Raw genomic sequence first — 12,990 nt, forward strand, 5'->3', positions numbered from 1 at the left:
AGGGTAAAATTTACCCTTAAATTTGCTTAGAAGGAATAAGGAGGCAATTGCCAGCAGATCAGCCCTTGCTTTCACTGGCCAGTCTGTGGGCTGGAAGGGCTGGAAATTCAAACAGATGTCAAAACTCAAAATGGAGACTGAAGGAGAAAGACTTTTTGTGATTGCAAAATGGAGTTCCAAAACAGCCGAAACAACAAAACATTTTGTATCCGAAACAGGGACGTTTTGTTTTGGCTACAAAATTTTCTGTTTTGAGCATTGGGTGTTTTGTTTTGGCTACAAAACAGCCAAAATGGCCTGTTTTGTGCACAAAACATTTTGTATCCAAAATGAAACACACATCCCTAATTATAAGGGCTTAAGAATCCTGAGGCACTGATAAAGAATGCAAATCTAGATGTTGCCATCATATTGAGCCTTTGGAAGGGCAGTATAAATTTTTAAATAAATAAATAAATAAATAAATAAATAAATAAATAAATATTGCAGAATCCCAGCTGTTTATGAAAATGTAGAGTAGGTTCCTGACACTGTTACATAGTTGTGTTTTTATTTACAGATTTGACTTCAATAAAAATCTATCTGTCTATCTATCTATCTATGGATTGTATATTTTAATTAAAAAGCCTATCTTTTAAACTTAATATTTTATACTATGGAGAGCCTTGCATAAAGTTGTTCAAAGGTGTTGCATAAAACCCTTGTTCTTTCCCAAGCCTTTGACTTGTGATACACCAAGCAGAATGCATCACACAAGCCCAGTGTTGTGGCCTGCTTCTAGGTTGACAAGCTCCTGTTTTTTGTTGCCTCAGGAGGCAGTAAAACTGAGGGTTTTTGAGTTCCTGTTGGACCACCATACACAACTAGTGGCTACATTCATCTTGGGGTCACAGGTTTTTCAAGCCTTGATTTCAAGTAGAGCTGAGGAGAACTAATGCTTAACCAAAAATGCATCTGTCCCCATTTCTCAGCATCACACAATAATAGAGAACTGAATAGTAATTATTAATAGAAGAGAACTCATTTTTTAACTTCCCTACAAACATGAGTTACTGTGGAAGATGCATTTTTCTTAAACCTGAGCTCATGAGCTTAGGGAACCACTCATAGGATTGGAGACAAAAGACGAACCATCCCCTCACATCTGTGCTAGGTCTCCAGGCCTTACCATTGGTCCAGCTGCTGCTTTGGCACACTTAGAGACGCTTCACACAAGCAGTGTGTTAGTGCTGAAAGGAGTTCTGTGGTGAGAGCAGGTTTTCCCTACCCTCCCCGCAGACGATCCCTTACCTTTCCCTGGGTGGGTGGATCGCCCACCCAGACGAGCAGCGACTCTCCTGCAGACCACACACAGCTCTCCCAGCAGCTCTGGGAGTCGGGCACAGGGAAGCCTGTGGCACCCCACCCCTGGAGCTCCAATAATGTACTGCGCAAGTGCACGGTGCATTACTAGTAGACCCCCTACCCCAACCCCTTGTGTGCCAGCCACGGTTGATACAGGGTCAGTTTGCATAGCTTTGGGGCGTGTTTGCACCCAAAACCCAGGTTAAATGGCGGGCTACTTTAGAGGGCTTGCCGCCACGCCACTGCCAGAAGCCGCACGGCTCCTGGCGGTTCTCACACACAGCGAAATCTAGGCTGGGCTTCTGTAGCCCAGTTTTTGCTGCTTGTAAGAATAGCTTCTTAGACTGCTGTTGTCTATCCAGCTCTTTTATAGTACAGCTGTGCATTATAAGAGGCTTTTTGACCCTAAGGAACTGCAGAGATAAGCACCTACCTATTCCACCCAAAACAAATAGTAAGAAAGTGTAGTTTCCTAGGAAGAGGGACAAGTACTGTCTTCCTTGCCATCACCTACAGTAACTAAACACTACTTGCTTTTTTTGGAACCTAAAGCATTTACTGCAGTTCTGTTCATTAATATACTTCCCTGAAATATTTTCATCTGTTGCCATGCTCACCTCCTCCCACTGCACTCCAGACTGAATCTCCGCTGGATCATTGTTCTTACTGATGAGGAAGCCTTTCAGTGCATTCTTCTGGTTATAGGAAAGGAAATGGATCATTCGGGCAAGGTTTTCCTTTGTGCCTCAAATCATTAGTGCGATCGCAAAGGACTAGGAAATAGTCCAGGATAGCAACTGCCCTGAGAATACACAGAAAGTACCAGAATAGACAAAGCTTTGAAACATCAAGATTGGAATGTAATCTCCATGGGCAAATGGACATGCATATACACCAAGGAATCAAATGCATGCTCCTTCCTATATATAAGACTTTTAGATTCAATCAAGTGGCTCATGCTGAAAACCAGCACCCTTCTCCCTTTACAGTTGCTTCCCTTGTGAGAGCACCTGTGCTCAGCCTTTTGTTGAAGAGAAATGTTTTTTCATTGACAGCCCAGCCATTGCCTGCACCTTTGTCTAAGTAGCTGGCCATCCACAGAACAATGGATGCCTTCAGGATATTTTGAAGCTATAAAATACCCCCTTTGCCATCCATGGTAGAGCTGATGGTAGAGCCGACTGTGGAGGTGAAGGACACTGTATTGAAAGTTTTGAGAACTTGCTTGCTTTGCAGCTTGCTTGAACACCACACCCTGCTTGCTTTGCTGTTCCCACTGTCCCAAAGGCTTCTCACCTTTCTGTCAGTTCACATAGAGATTCGTCTCTTGTCCCGGGGCAGTTTTGCTTCCTTCCGGAGGAGATCCTATAGAACCCCACTGTGTGGTCAAATCTCGGTCTTTGCTGGGCACACTGCCTTGCCTGGTGACCCAGAGTTACTCCTGCTCAGCCCCCCAGTAACTAAAGGTCGCAATCTCCTTCCATGAAGGAAGCCTGCAACTGCAACCCCTGGGATCCACATCCCTGACCTCTGAAATGTAACTATAGATCAGTCTCTCTCCTCCTCCTCCTCCTTTCCTCTCTCCTCTCCTCTTTCTTTCTCTCTATCCCCATTCCTCACCAACTCTGTCTCTCAGTGCTAACCTGTAAATGTGTGTTGGAGGCCATTCATTGCCATTCTCAAAGCATTAACCCCTTTTGAGAAGATCATTACCAGCAACCTTGCTGAGGTGCTAACCACTGCCTTGTACTGTAAATCTTTGCTCTTCAGTAAAAAACTAACCTTGCTTTCAAGGAATGTCTCTGTACTCTGTTATGCTCTTCTGAGTTCTCTAACACTGGTGTAATCTATCCATGGTCAGTCTGATGTATACGATTGCATCCATGGCCCTTGTTGTAAAGGATAGCAGCCTTAGCTAATTTAAGTGTTTTGGCTTTCAACGAGCTGACGATGTATAGCATCTGCTTAAGGACAATCCCTCAACATACTTTTGGAGGAAAACTGTTCTTGTGGTAGCAAGCATGACTTGTCCCCTTTGTTAAGCAGGATATGCCCTGCTTTCCATTTGTATGGGAAACTACATGTGTGAGCACACAAGATATTCCCCTTAGAGGATGGGGCCTCCTGGCAGAAGAGCATCTACATCCTTGCATGCAGAAGGTCCCAGATCTCTTCCTGGCATCTCCAAGATAGGGCTGAACGAGACTTCTTCCTGTAACCTTGGAGAAGCAGCTGCCAGTCCAGGTAGACAGTACTGAGCTAGATGGACCAATGGTCTGACTTTGTATAAAGTGGCTTCCTATGTTCCTAACTTTCCCAGAACCTCAGTTTGCAATTTGGCTGCATACAGGTTTGCACTAAATTGAGTTACATTCTCCGCATTAAGCCAAAGTATAGTCATGAGGGGTGGTAACTACTACATTTCAGAGCAAATATCATGTTTCCAGGTGAGACAAGTGTGGGAGAGGTACCAAGCAGCAATTATGGACTTAACTCTGGAGCAGAGGTGTGGGGAACCCTGGGCTGGACTGGACACAGGGACAAAGCTGTAGTAGTGACAGTAGGAGCAGGCAGGCCAGGCAATACTCTCTACAGTTATGAGTCAGGAGATTAAGGCGCAAGGTTTTTAAGAGAGTTCTCCCCCCTCACCCTTGGTATTTGAAGAAGCTGGATACAAAAACCTGGGAATTGGGTTAAGCAACTACAACAGAGAGAGAGAGAGAGCTCCCTATGTTGAGCTGTTATTATCAATAAAGTTTGGAGAAATGAGCAGCTTATAAGGCCATGCCCTTCCCTCACAAGCTGAAGCAACTCACAAGTAGACCATTGAATCCTCCTCTCAAGTAGACTGATTGGAAGGTATCACCTGGTGGCCAGCCTTGTGCTTCACGCCTGGCTTGAAGGGTCTCTTGTGCCTTGCTGCATCATTGTGTCAGAGATCATGGAGGGGTCTCTCTGGGAAGCTGGAGAGCTGGTTTTGGGTTTGGGGGAGCTCCTGTTCATATGGGGTCTGAGAATCCTGGTTCCTCTATGGCAGGGTCATATACAATTGTGGGAGTCCAATCTGTTGGCAGGGCCATAGGGGGTGTGGTTTGGAGCACTCCTCTCCAGTGTCCACAGACTCAACAGAGTCAGATGGGGGCTCTGTCTAGCCCTGGGGTTGGGATTGTGTCATCCTTTTCCAAGAGGGCCTCACCCCCATGATTCTCATCTGCAGAACCTGACTCCTGCTGAGTTTAGTGTCCAACTCTGACTCCAGGTCTGGGTGGTCTCAGATGGTAAACCTGGTAGTAGATTTGGTGGTGAAGATGTGTGCAGTCGAAATCTGAAAAGATATCTGCCTTGGAGCTCATTTGTGAGAGTCTGGAGTCAGTCTGATACCACAATCTGTCTAGTAGGGGTGTGCGTGAACCAAAAACCTTGGTTCAGTTCAAATATGAATCTATTTGGTCAAAACAGACTAGCCGGTCTGGTCCGTTTGATCGAACCAATTTGGGCGGTCGAACCCAGTTTGAGTTTGAGCTGCCATTACTGTAAAGAGGAATCCGGATTCCCCTTACAAGTACAGGGGGTGGGTAAGGGGTGGCTTGGCAGGGGCGGTGAGGAAAAAAGGTGCTTACCTTGCATGGAGGCCAGAGCTGGTGAGCTGGTGAGTGGTGGCAAGCGCTGCCACCACCAGCCTCGACACCTGAGTAAGCACCTATTTTGTCTCTCACCACCCCCACCCAGCTGCTCCTTACCATGCCAAACTGGTTTGCCCAACCCAGGCCTGGTTCTGTTCGATCACAGACCAAACCACTCTCAGTTCGGTGCATAATCGAAACCCCAAACCAGCGCCATTTTGAGGAACTGGTTTGGCACGAACCGTTTGTGCACACCCCTAATGTCTAGAAAGCAACTGCAATGTTTAAATGCACATTAAAGCTACAATGTAGAGGGGGTTACTTTGCTTGGCAGCTTGCCTATTCAGAACAAAACAAAACAAAATCCCTGGGAGCACAAATAGGACTTTTGCATATGTTTCTTCTTTATTGCAGGTAATAAAAGAAGGGTTACTTCTGAAAGCTAAAATTGCAGATGGAGGCAAGAAGCTAAGGTATGAGGCAATAACTGAATCTCCTCATTTATTGAAGAAGTTTTAAATAGTTCATGACCTATTGAAGGAATAATCATAAGAGCTTGGCTTATGGACCAAACGCAACACATCATAATGTATACAGTTACCAAATTCTGTCTTGCTGAAAGTCACAATAGAATGTGTGTTTCTGGATCTCTCTTGTTCCCCAGAGTTTTGGATTTTATCAAAGACAGGCATGTCTACAGATTCTATACATTTTGTACATTTGCAGAAAAATATTTAACTATGTGTACCTTTCTATGTATTATCACACTCATTGTTTAGGTAGGAAATTCATGAAAATAGTTGAAAAATATGTATTAAATGCAGCTTTTATTTAGTGATAGAAAAGAATCTTGGCAATTTTAGTGGAAGAGAGTGGAATGGAAATCAAATAATATGTCATGGAAATCAAAGGAAAATATGGAAAGTTTGGATGGATCAGGAACAGAAAGAACTATCTATTTTTCTCAATGGGAGCAGAAAAGGGGACATTGCCTGACTCTACAGCAAACACAACTTTGTTCCTTATAGTTGATTTTAATTTTTTTTTTATAAATTGCAAATTTAATAGATTTTAATTTTGCTATTAAAGTCTATACTGTTTGGTTAAAAACTATACAGTTTGGTTAAACACTATACAGTTTGGTTAAGAAGCAGAGAATGACAAGAACTTGAGAATCTTTCAGAGATGGATGCACCCTGCTGTGTTTTCATAGGTTTTATAATAGGTGCTGTATTAGCAAGCTGCAGTTCTTATCCCACTTCTACCCTCAGCCGCAGGCAGAGTACTTGGAACTGGCAGTGGCAAACACATGGATCATTCTAACCAGATCCTAATTTGAGAGGAAGGGAAATCGCTGCGTTTCAAACTGGAGCTGGAAATGTCGTTTGCAATTAGTGATGTTTGAGTGTGTAAAGCACATTGGGGATTTGGGGGACTCTGTATTAGCAGATTCGTGAGATCACTTAAGCTCTATATATGGATAGATGTGTACAAGTAGCCATGGAATTCTAGAGCTTGAATTGCTTGAAGATTCTGCTCATGCAAGCTTCTCAAGTACGTTACATATGTTTCCTCACGGCAGCTGTAAGATGTACTGGGTGATAAAACTTCACTAAAGGTTTACTACCTGTTCTCATCTGGAGACTGAAAAACTAATCTTATCTTTGAAGCGCTAAGTTTTTATGTGGGGTACAGTTTTAATGTGAAGAAGTCCCTTCAAAGAGTTGACTCTAGAAGTTCAACTGAGGAAGTATTGTCCTGTGACAGAACTGAATCAGATGGTGAACATTTGAATTTTCTTTTACAGTCACAAAACTCTGGGAGTTTACTAAGAGAGTCCAGTTGTGAAGGACTCAAATCTGTTTGCACTGTTGGCATCAGAGTCCACTCTTATCTTTATTTACATATTGCATTATTATTCTGCCCTTCCTCCAAGGAGCTCATGGTGGCTCTATGGCACTTCCACACTCATCCTCATAACAATCTTGTGACCTAATTCAGGTTTCGAGCCACTAGTTCGATGTCACCCCATGAGTTTAATGGCTGATCAGTGGGTAGGTTGAACTTCATTCAGTCCCACATGGATCCTGCCTTAAGACCATGCTATTCAATGAAGAAGCAAGGAACTTATGTGAAATGTCCCCTAAACTGGCATTTTTCATCTTTTTAGCAAATTTTTGTCATGTTTAACTTGTACACCAACAAGCTTGGGCCAAATATAAGAGCTGTAGGATATGTTAGCAACTGTTCATGCTCAATACATGAAAGAAATGCCTGGACTACCATTTCCTGCTTGTGGCTGAACCTGGGAAAACAGAAGAGTCATTACTAAACCTAATCTTTCTCACTCAGATTTTAAATACCTGCTGCTTTAAGAGACATACAGCAATGCAAACTGTGTTGGTCTTATAGTGTGCTGCCATCAGGTGTCCATTTGCTAGAATGCAAATATAATGGCCAGGATAAGAATGCTATAGACGTTCATTGCTTTCAGTTTACCAAATAGTTGGAAGTCTTATATTTTATGCAGCTGTGTAAACTAACGTTTCTCATTTCATACAAAAAGCAAAGGTTGCAGATGTTTTAACCTAATTGCTGATGCTTTTACTTCTGTTGTGCATCATTTTGATATTGTTTGTTGATTTTTGTCTCCTCTTAACAGTTATTCTTTGTTGGACCACCAAACAAAACCAAAACTAACTTTCTTGTTTGAAATGTGTTCAGTCCACTTCTGTGGGTTCTCCTCCTTCAATAGCTTCTACTGGTCATACATGATTTTTGCAAAAAAAAGTAGTCATCCTATTAGTCCAAGAGTAGAATTATAATTTGCTGATCTCCTTTTTGTTCATGGACAGAAAGAAAGCCAGACCCTATATGGTACTCTGTGTAAATATATTTTAAAAAATGATATCTGTCCATCCCTGGCCTCCTTTTTCTAAGATGGCCATATGCTAAGGAGGGAAGGGCACCGGAAGGAATGCTGCCAGGTGCAGCTTTTCTTTTCCCCGTATGATAAGCTACATTTGCTCCCACCACCACCAAAAACAGAACAAAAACCCTCTTCTGCCCAACTGAAAGGATACAAAACCTTTCAGTCCTCCTCTGCATCTGGTATGTTTTTCTCCATAACTTTCTCTCTTTCTTTTAAAGAAAACCCAATTCTTATTTTTATTTTTTAAAGTGGCAATATACTGGTGTGACCACCTTAGTCTGAGTGATCCACAGACCACGTGTGGATCCAACTTACCGGTTGAAGACAATGCTCTTGCTCATTGATAGAAAAGTATCTTCAATGCCTTGCCCACACCATACTTCCAATGAATATCTGCAAGTATCTAAAATATCTAATAAAATGGCTGTATTTAATGATGTGCAATTTGATTTACCCACAAAACGTTTAGATGTTAAACAGAAATGTGAATGCACATTTGCTTTTATTAGCTAGTTTACATTGTGGACAAGAAAGAAAAGTTCTGGTTTTATAGTGTGAACCTTTTAGATTGTCCCAGTTTACTCAAACTGTAGCTGTATTCTGGTTTTAATTTGGAAACAAAAACAACAACAACAAACTAAAAGATGGTGTGGTTTAAAAAATGGCATCAATGCTGCACAGGCCTTGATCCAGCAAAATATATAAGCCTTTTCACTGACTTCAGTCCATGTACTTTAGTGCTCTGCTTATTACAAGAAGGACACATCAGGCAGAAAAATAATATGGCCTGAAAAAATAACCACAGTTGATTGATTGATTAAGTACTGTCAAGTCGGTGTCGACTCTTGGCGACCACATACCATGTTTCCCCGAAAATAAGACAGTGTCTTATATTAATTTTAGCCCCCCAAAATGCACTAGGGCAAATAGCGGTACATCAGAAATTACTGCTAGGTCTTACTTTCGGGGTAGATAGATTTTCTCCAGGATGATCTGTCTTCAACTTGGACTTTAAAGTCTCTCTGTGGTGCATTCACTGCTGTCGTAATCAAGTCCATCCACTTTGTTGCTGGTCGTCCTCTTCTTCTCTTTCCTTCACCCTTTCCCAGCATTATGGACTTCTCAGGCGAGCTGGGTCTTCGCATAATGTGTCCAAAGTATGATAGTTGGAGCCTGGTCATTTGTGCCTCGAGTGAAAATACTGGATTGATTTGTTCTATGATCTATTTGTTTGTTTTCCTGGCTGTCCATGGTATCCTCAAAAGTCTTCTCCAGCACCAAAGTTCAAAAGCGTCAATACTTTTTCTACCTTGCTTCTTCAAAGTCCAGCTTTCTCATCCATAGAGTGTAATGGGAAAAACCATTGTCCGAAGAATTCTAATCTTTGTAGGTATCAACACATCAGAGCATCTAAATATCCTTTCCAAGGCCTTCATTGCAACCCTACCAAGTCCTAGTCTGTGGTGTATTTCTTGACTGCTGGATCCTTTACTGTTGAAGGTCGATCATAAAAGGCAGAAGCTATCCACCACTTCAATGTCTTCATTATCAATTCTGAGGCTGGTTGCTGTGCCCGTTGTCATTAGTTTAGCCTTCTTTACATTTAGTCGTAGTCTCATTTTCTCACTGTGCTGCTTGACTTTCATTACTAGAGCTTGCAGATCATCCACATTCTCAGATATCAGAGTGGTTGTGTCATCAGTGTAGCGCAGGTTATTGATGTTTCTTCCTCCAACTTGAAAACCATGCTCATCTTCTTCCAGTCCAGCTTCTCTCAGTATATGTTCAGCATATAAATTGAATAAATAAGGAGAAAGTATACAGCCTAGTCTTACTCCTTTGCTAATCTGGAACCAGTTTGTTTCACCATGTTCTGTCTGGACTGTGTATAGATTTCTCATGAGAACAATGAGATGTTCTGGGACGCCCATTTTCTTAAGGATATTCCACAACTACATGGTCTATGCAATCGAAGGCTTTTCTGTAGTCAATAAAGCACATATTGACTTCTTTTTGGTATTCTTTGGGTTCTCAATTATCCAATGTGCATCAGCAATGATGTCTCTTCTTCCTCCGCCTTTTCTGAAACCAGCTTGAACATCCAGCATTTCCCTTTCCACGTAGGGCTCTAATCTGCATTACTTGGAAGTAAATGCAATACAAATCCTGTCACTTGAAAGTAAAGTAAGTGGCCACAATCCAAGGCAGAGTTAAACATGTTTAAACCAATTGATTTCAATGAGTTTAAGTAAACTTAATTTTGTGCTGCATTGGTGCATGTTTCCCTTTGTAGTAAACAAGTTAAAAACCCATGTTACTTTCTTCATCTTTAAAGTCTTTTATGATTATTACTGAGACAAATACTTAAGCAGTTGGGCTTAACTTCAAGAACAAGTTGTTTGTTTTTTAAATCAATTGAAGTTTTTCAAAACTGCAGATTTGACTTCGGAATAATTTCAAATACAGTAAGCAACCTTTCTTGTCCTATGAAATACGTGGTGACTCCACTGTATTGTATATGGCCCACATCAGTTACTGGATGTTTTAATTGTACCTTGCTTCCAGGAAAAAGGATTTAGGATTCATGCAACTACCTAAGAGCTATCTAATATAATATAATACCTAAGAGTATTAGGTATTACTAAGAGTATAGGTAATATAATACTTATAATACCTATAATATAATACCTACCTAAGAGCTATCTAATACAGTATAAGATCTCTCTAATATAGATCTAATATAACGGCTGGGTAGGTGACTGAAACGCAAGTGGAGGAGAACTCGGCTCGAATCTGACAGGATGAAGCACAGAACCCATTTGAAGACTTACGCGATGGCAGTGTGTGCAGCAAAAAAGAGGTTTTGGTCAGCGCACATTGCGTCTGCGGGTTCATGTTCGGCAGAGTTATCCCCGGTTGTGAGGAGTATAATCTCTGCTCCTTCTGCCTCAAATCAGCTCCCAGAGATACTTTGCTGTGACACCTTTAATGGGTTCTTTGTGGATAAAATCTCCTGTATTTGGGCCGACTTGGACTCCACTATTTCTGCAGGGTCTGTGAGGGAGGTATCCAGCGATCCCTCTTGCAGTGTTAGGTTGGATCAGTTTCAATTTGTGACTCCTGATGATGTGGACAAGCTGCATGGAGCGGTACGGCCTACCACTTGTTCTCTGGATCCATGCCCAACCTGGCTGCTTTGATCTAGCAGAGAGATTGTTGGAGATGGCCTAGTTAATATCATAAATACATCGCTGAGGGAGGGTAGGGTGCCTCCCTGTTTGAAGGAGGCAATAGTTAGACCTCTTCTTAAGAAGCCTTCCCTGGATCCCTCAGCGATGGATAGTTATAGGCAGAGGCGTAACTAGGGAAAATGGTGCCCGGGGCAAGCACTGAAATGGCGCCCCCCCGCGCCCCCAACATACTACATTATACTTAGGTTTTTCCTCACAAGCACCCGCCGCCGCCGCCATGCCAGGCCACTGACTGGCCGCCAGGCACCAGCAAAGCAATGGGGGGGGCGCGGGCGGCGCAGAAGGGATCGCTCGTGGGGGAGGGGGCACTGACGTGCTCCCTTGACTGCTGCAGCGCTGCTGCACTGAGCAGGAAACATTTGTATTAACAAAATTTTTTAAAAAAATTAAAAAAATTTTTTTTGTCATGGCGGCGCCCCCCATGTGACCAGAAAAGATGGCGCCCGGGGCACGTGCCCCCCCTGCCCCCCCTATAGTTACGCCTCTGGTTATAGGCCAATTTCCAATCTCCCCTGGTTGGATAAAGTAATCAAGAGGGTGGTGGCCAACCATCTCCAGGCCGTTTGGGAGGAAACCGATTATCTAGGCCCATTTCAAACTGGCTTTAGAACGTGCTATGGAGTTGAAACAGCCTGATGGACGACCTTTATTGGAGAATCAACATAGGGAGTGTGACTCTGTTGGTCCTCTTGGATCTCTCGGCGGCATTCAATACCATCGACCATGATATCCTTCTGGGTCGCCTGGGGGAGTTGGGAATAGGAGGCTCTGCTTTGCAGTGGTTCCGTTCCTATATCTTGGGTAGATCCCAGATGGTTTCATATCTACATGAAACCGCTGGGTGAGGTCATCAGGAGATTTGGTGCTGGGTGTTATCATTATGCTGATGACACCCAAATCTACTTCTCCCTTTCTTCTTCAGGAAATGGCACTCATTCTCTAAATGCCTGCCTACAGGCAGTTATGGGCTGGATGAGGGATAACAAAGTGAAGCTGAATCCAAGCAAGACGGAGGTGCTCATTGTGGAGGCTCACAATCTGAGGGGTGAGTTAGATCTTCCTGTGCTTGATGGGGTTACACTCCCCCAGAAGGAGCAGGTGTGCAGCTTGGGAGTACTCCTGGACCCAGGCCTCACCCTGGTATCTCAGGTGGAGGCCATGGCTAGGAGTGCTTTCTATCAGCTTCAGCTGATTCGACAGCTGCGCCCATTCCTTGAAGAGGATGGCCTCAAAACAGTGGTGCACCAGCTGGTAACCTCCTGTCTTGACTGTTGCAATGATCTCCACGTGGGGCTGCCTTTGTATGTAGTTCAGAAACTCCAATTATTTCAGAATGCGGCAGCCAGATTGGTCTCTGGGGTAACCCGGAGAGAGCATATTATGCCTGTTTTGAAACAGTTGCACTGGCTGCCAATATGTTTCCGGGCAAAATACAAAATGCTGGTTATTACCTTTAAAGCCCTGAACGGCTTAGGCCCGAGTTACCTCAGAGAGTGCCTTCTTCTGCATGATCCCCACCACACATTAAGGTCATCTGAGGAGGTCCGTCTCCAGTTACCACTGTCACGCCCTCGATCTCAGACAGCGAGGAGGAAGGGGAAGCTGTCAACATTCCAGCCGATGCCGGGGTGTCTGAGCGGCAGAGCCCAGCTGTCAGTTTCCAAGAAACGGCTGAGGCAGATGATTTAGAGCAGGCACAACAACCTGAGATAGCAGAAACCGTGACGGACCAATTAGAAGAGGAGCTATGCAAGCAACCTCCACTGACTCCACAACAGAGGAGAATTACAAGATGGAGAACACAGCTAGAGACTATTAGGAGGAGTAAACGCCTCTTGCA

General features: G+C 43.4%; 1 protein-coding gene across 9 annotated transcripts in view; it reads left to right on the forward strand.

Annotated features, from left to right (window-relative positions):
• Positions 1-12,990, forward strand: part of ARHGAP15 (Rho GTPase activating protein 15) — a 609,462-nt gene that overhangs the window by 74,035 nt on the left and 522,437 nt on the right. For all 9 annotated transcript variants that reach the window (XR_008313780.1, XM_053285783.1, XM_053285788.1 and 6 more), the window contains one exon: positions 5,382-5,440. Coding sequence is in view for 8 of the 9 variants with exons in the window: in XM_053285783.1 (XP_053141758.1) it covers positions 5,382-5,440 (59 nt within the window). In the remaining variant the exon portion in view is untranslated. The remainder of the gene's footprint in view (positions 1-5,381; positions 5,441-12,990) is intronic.

Source organism: Hemicordylus capensis, chromosome 1, assembly GCF_027244095.1.
Source record: "Hemicordylus capensis ecotype Gifberg chromosome 1, rHemCap1.1.pri, whole genome shotgun sequence".
Taxonomy (NCBI): Eukaryota; Metazoa; Chordata; class Lepidosauria; order Squamata; family Cordylidae; genus Hemicordylus; species Hemicordylus capensis.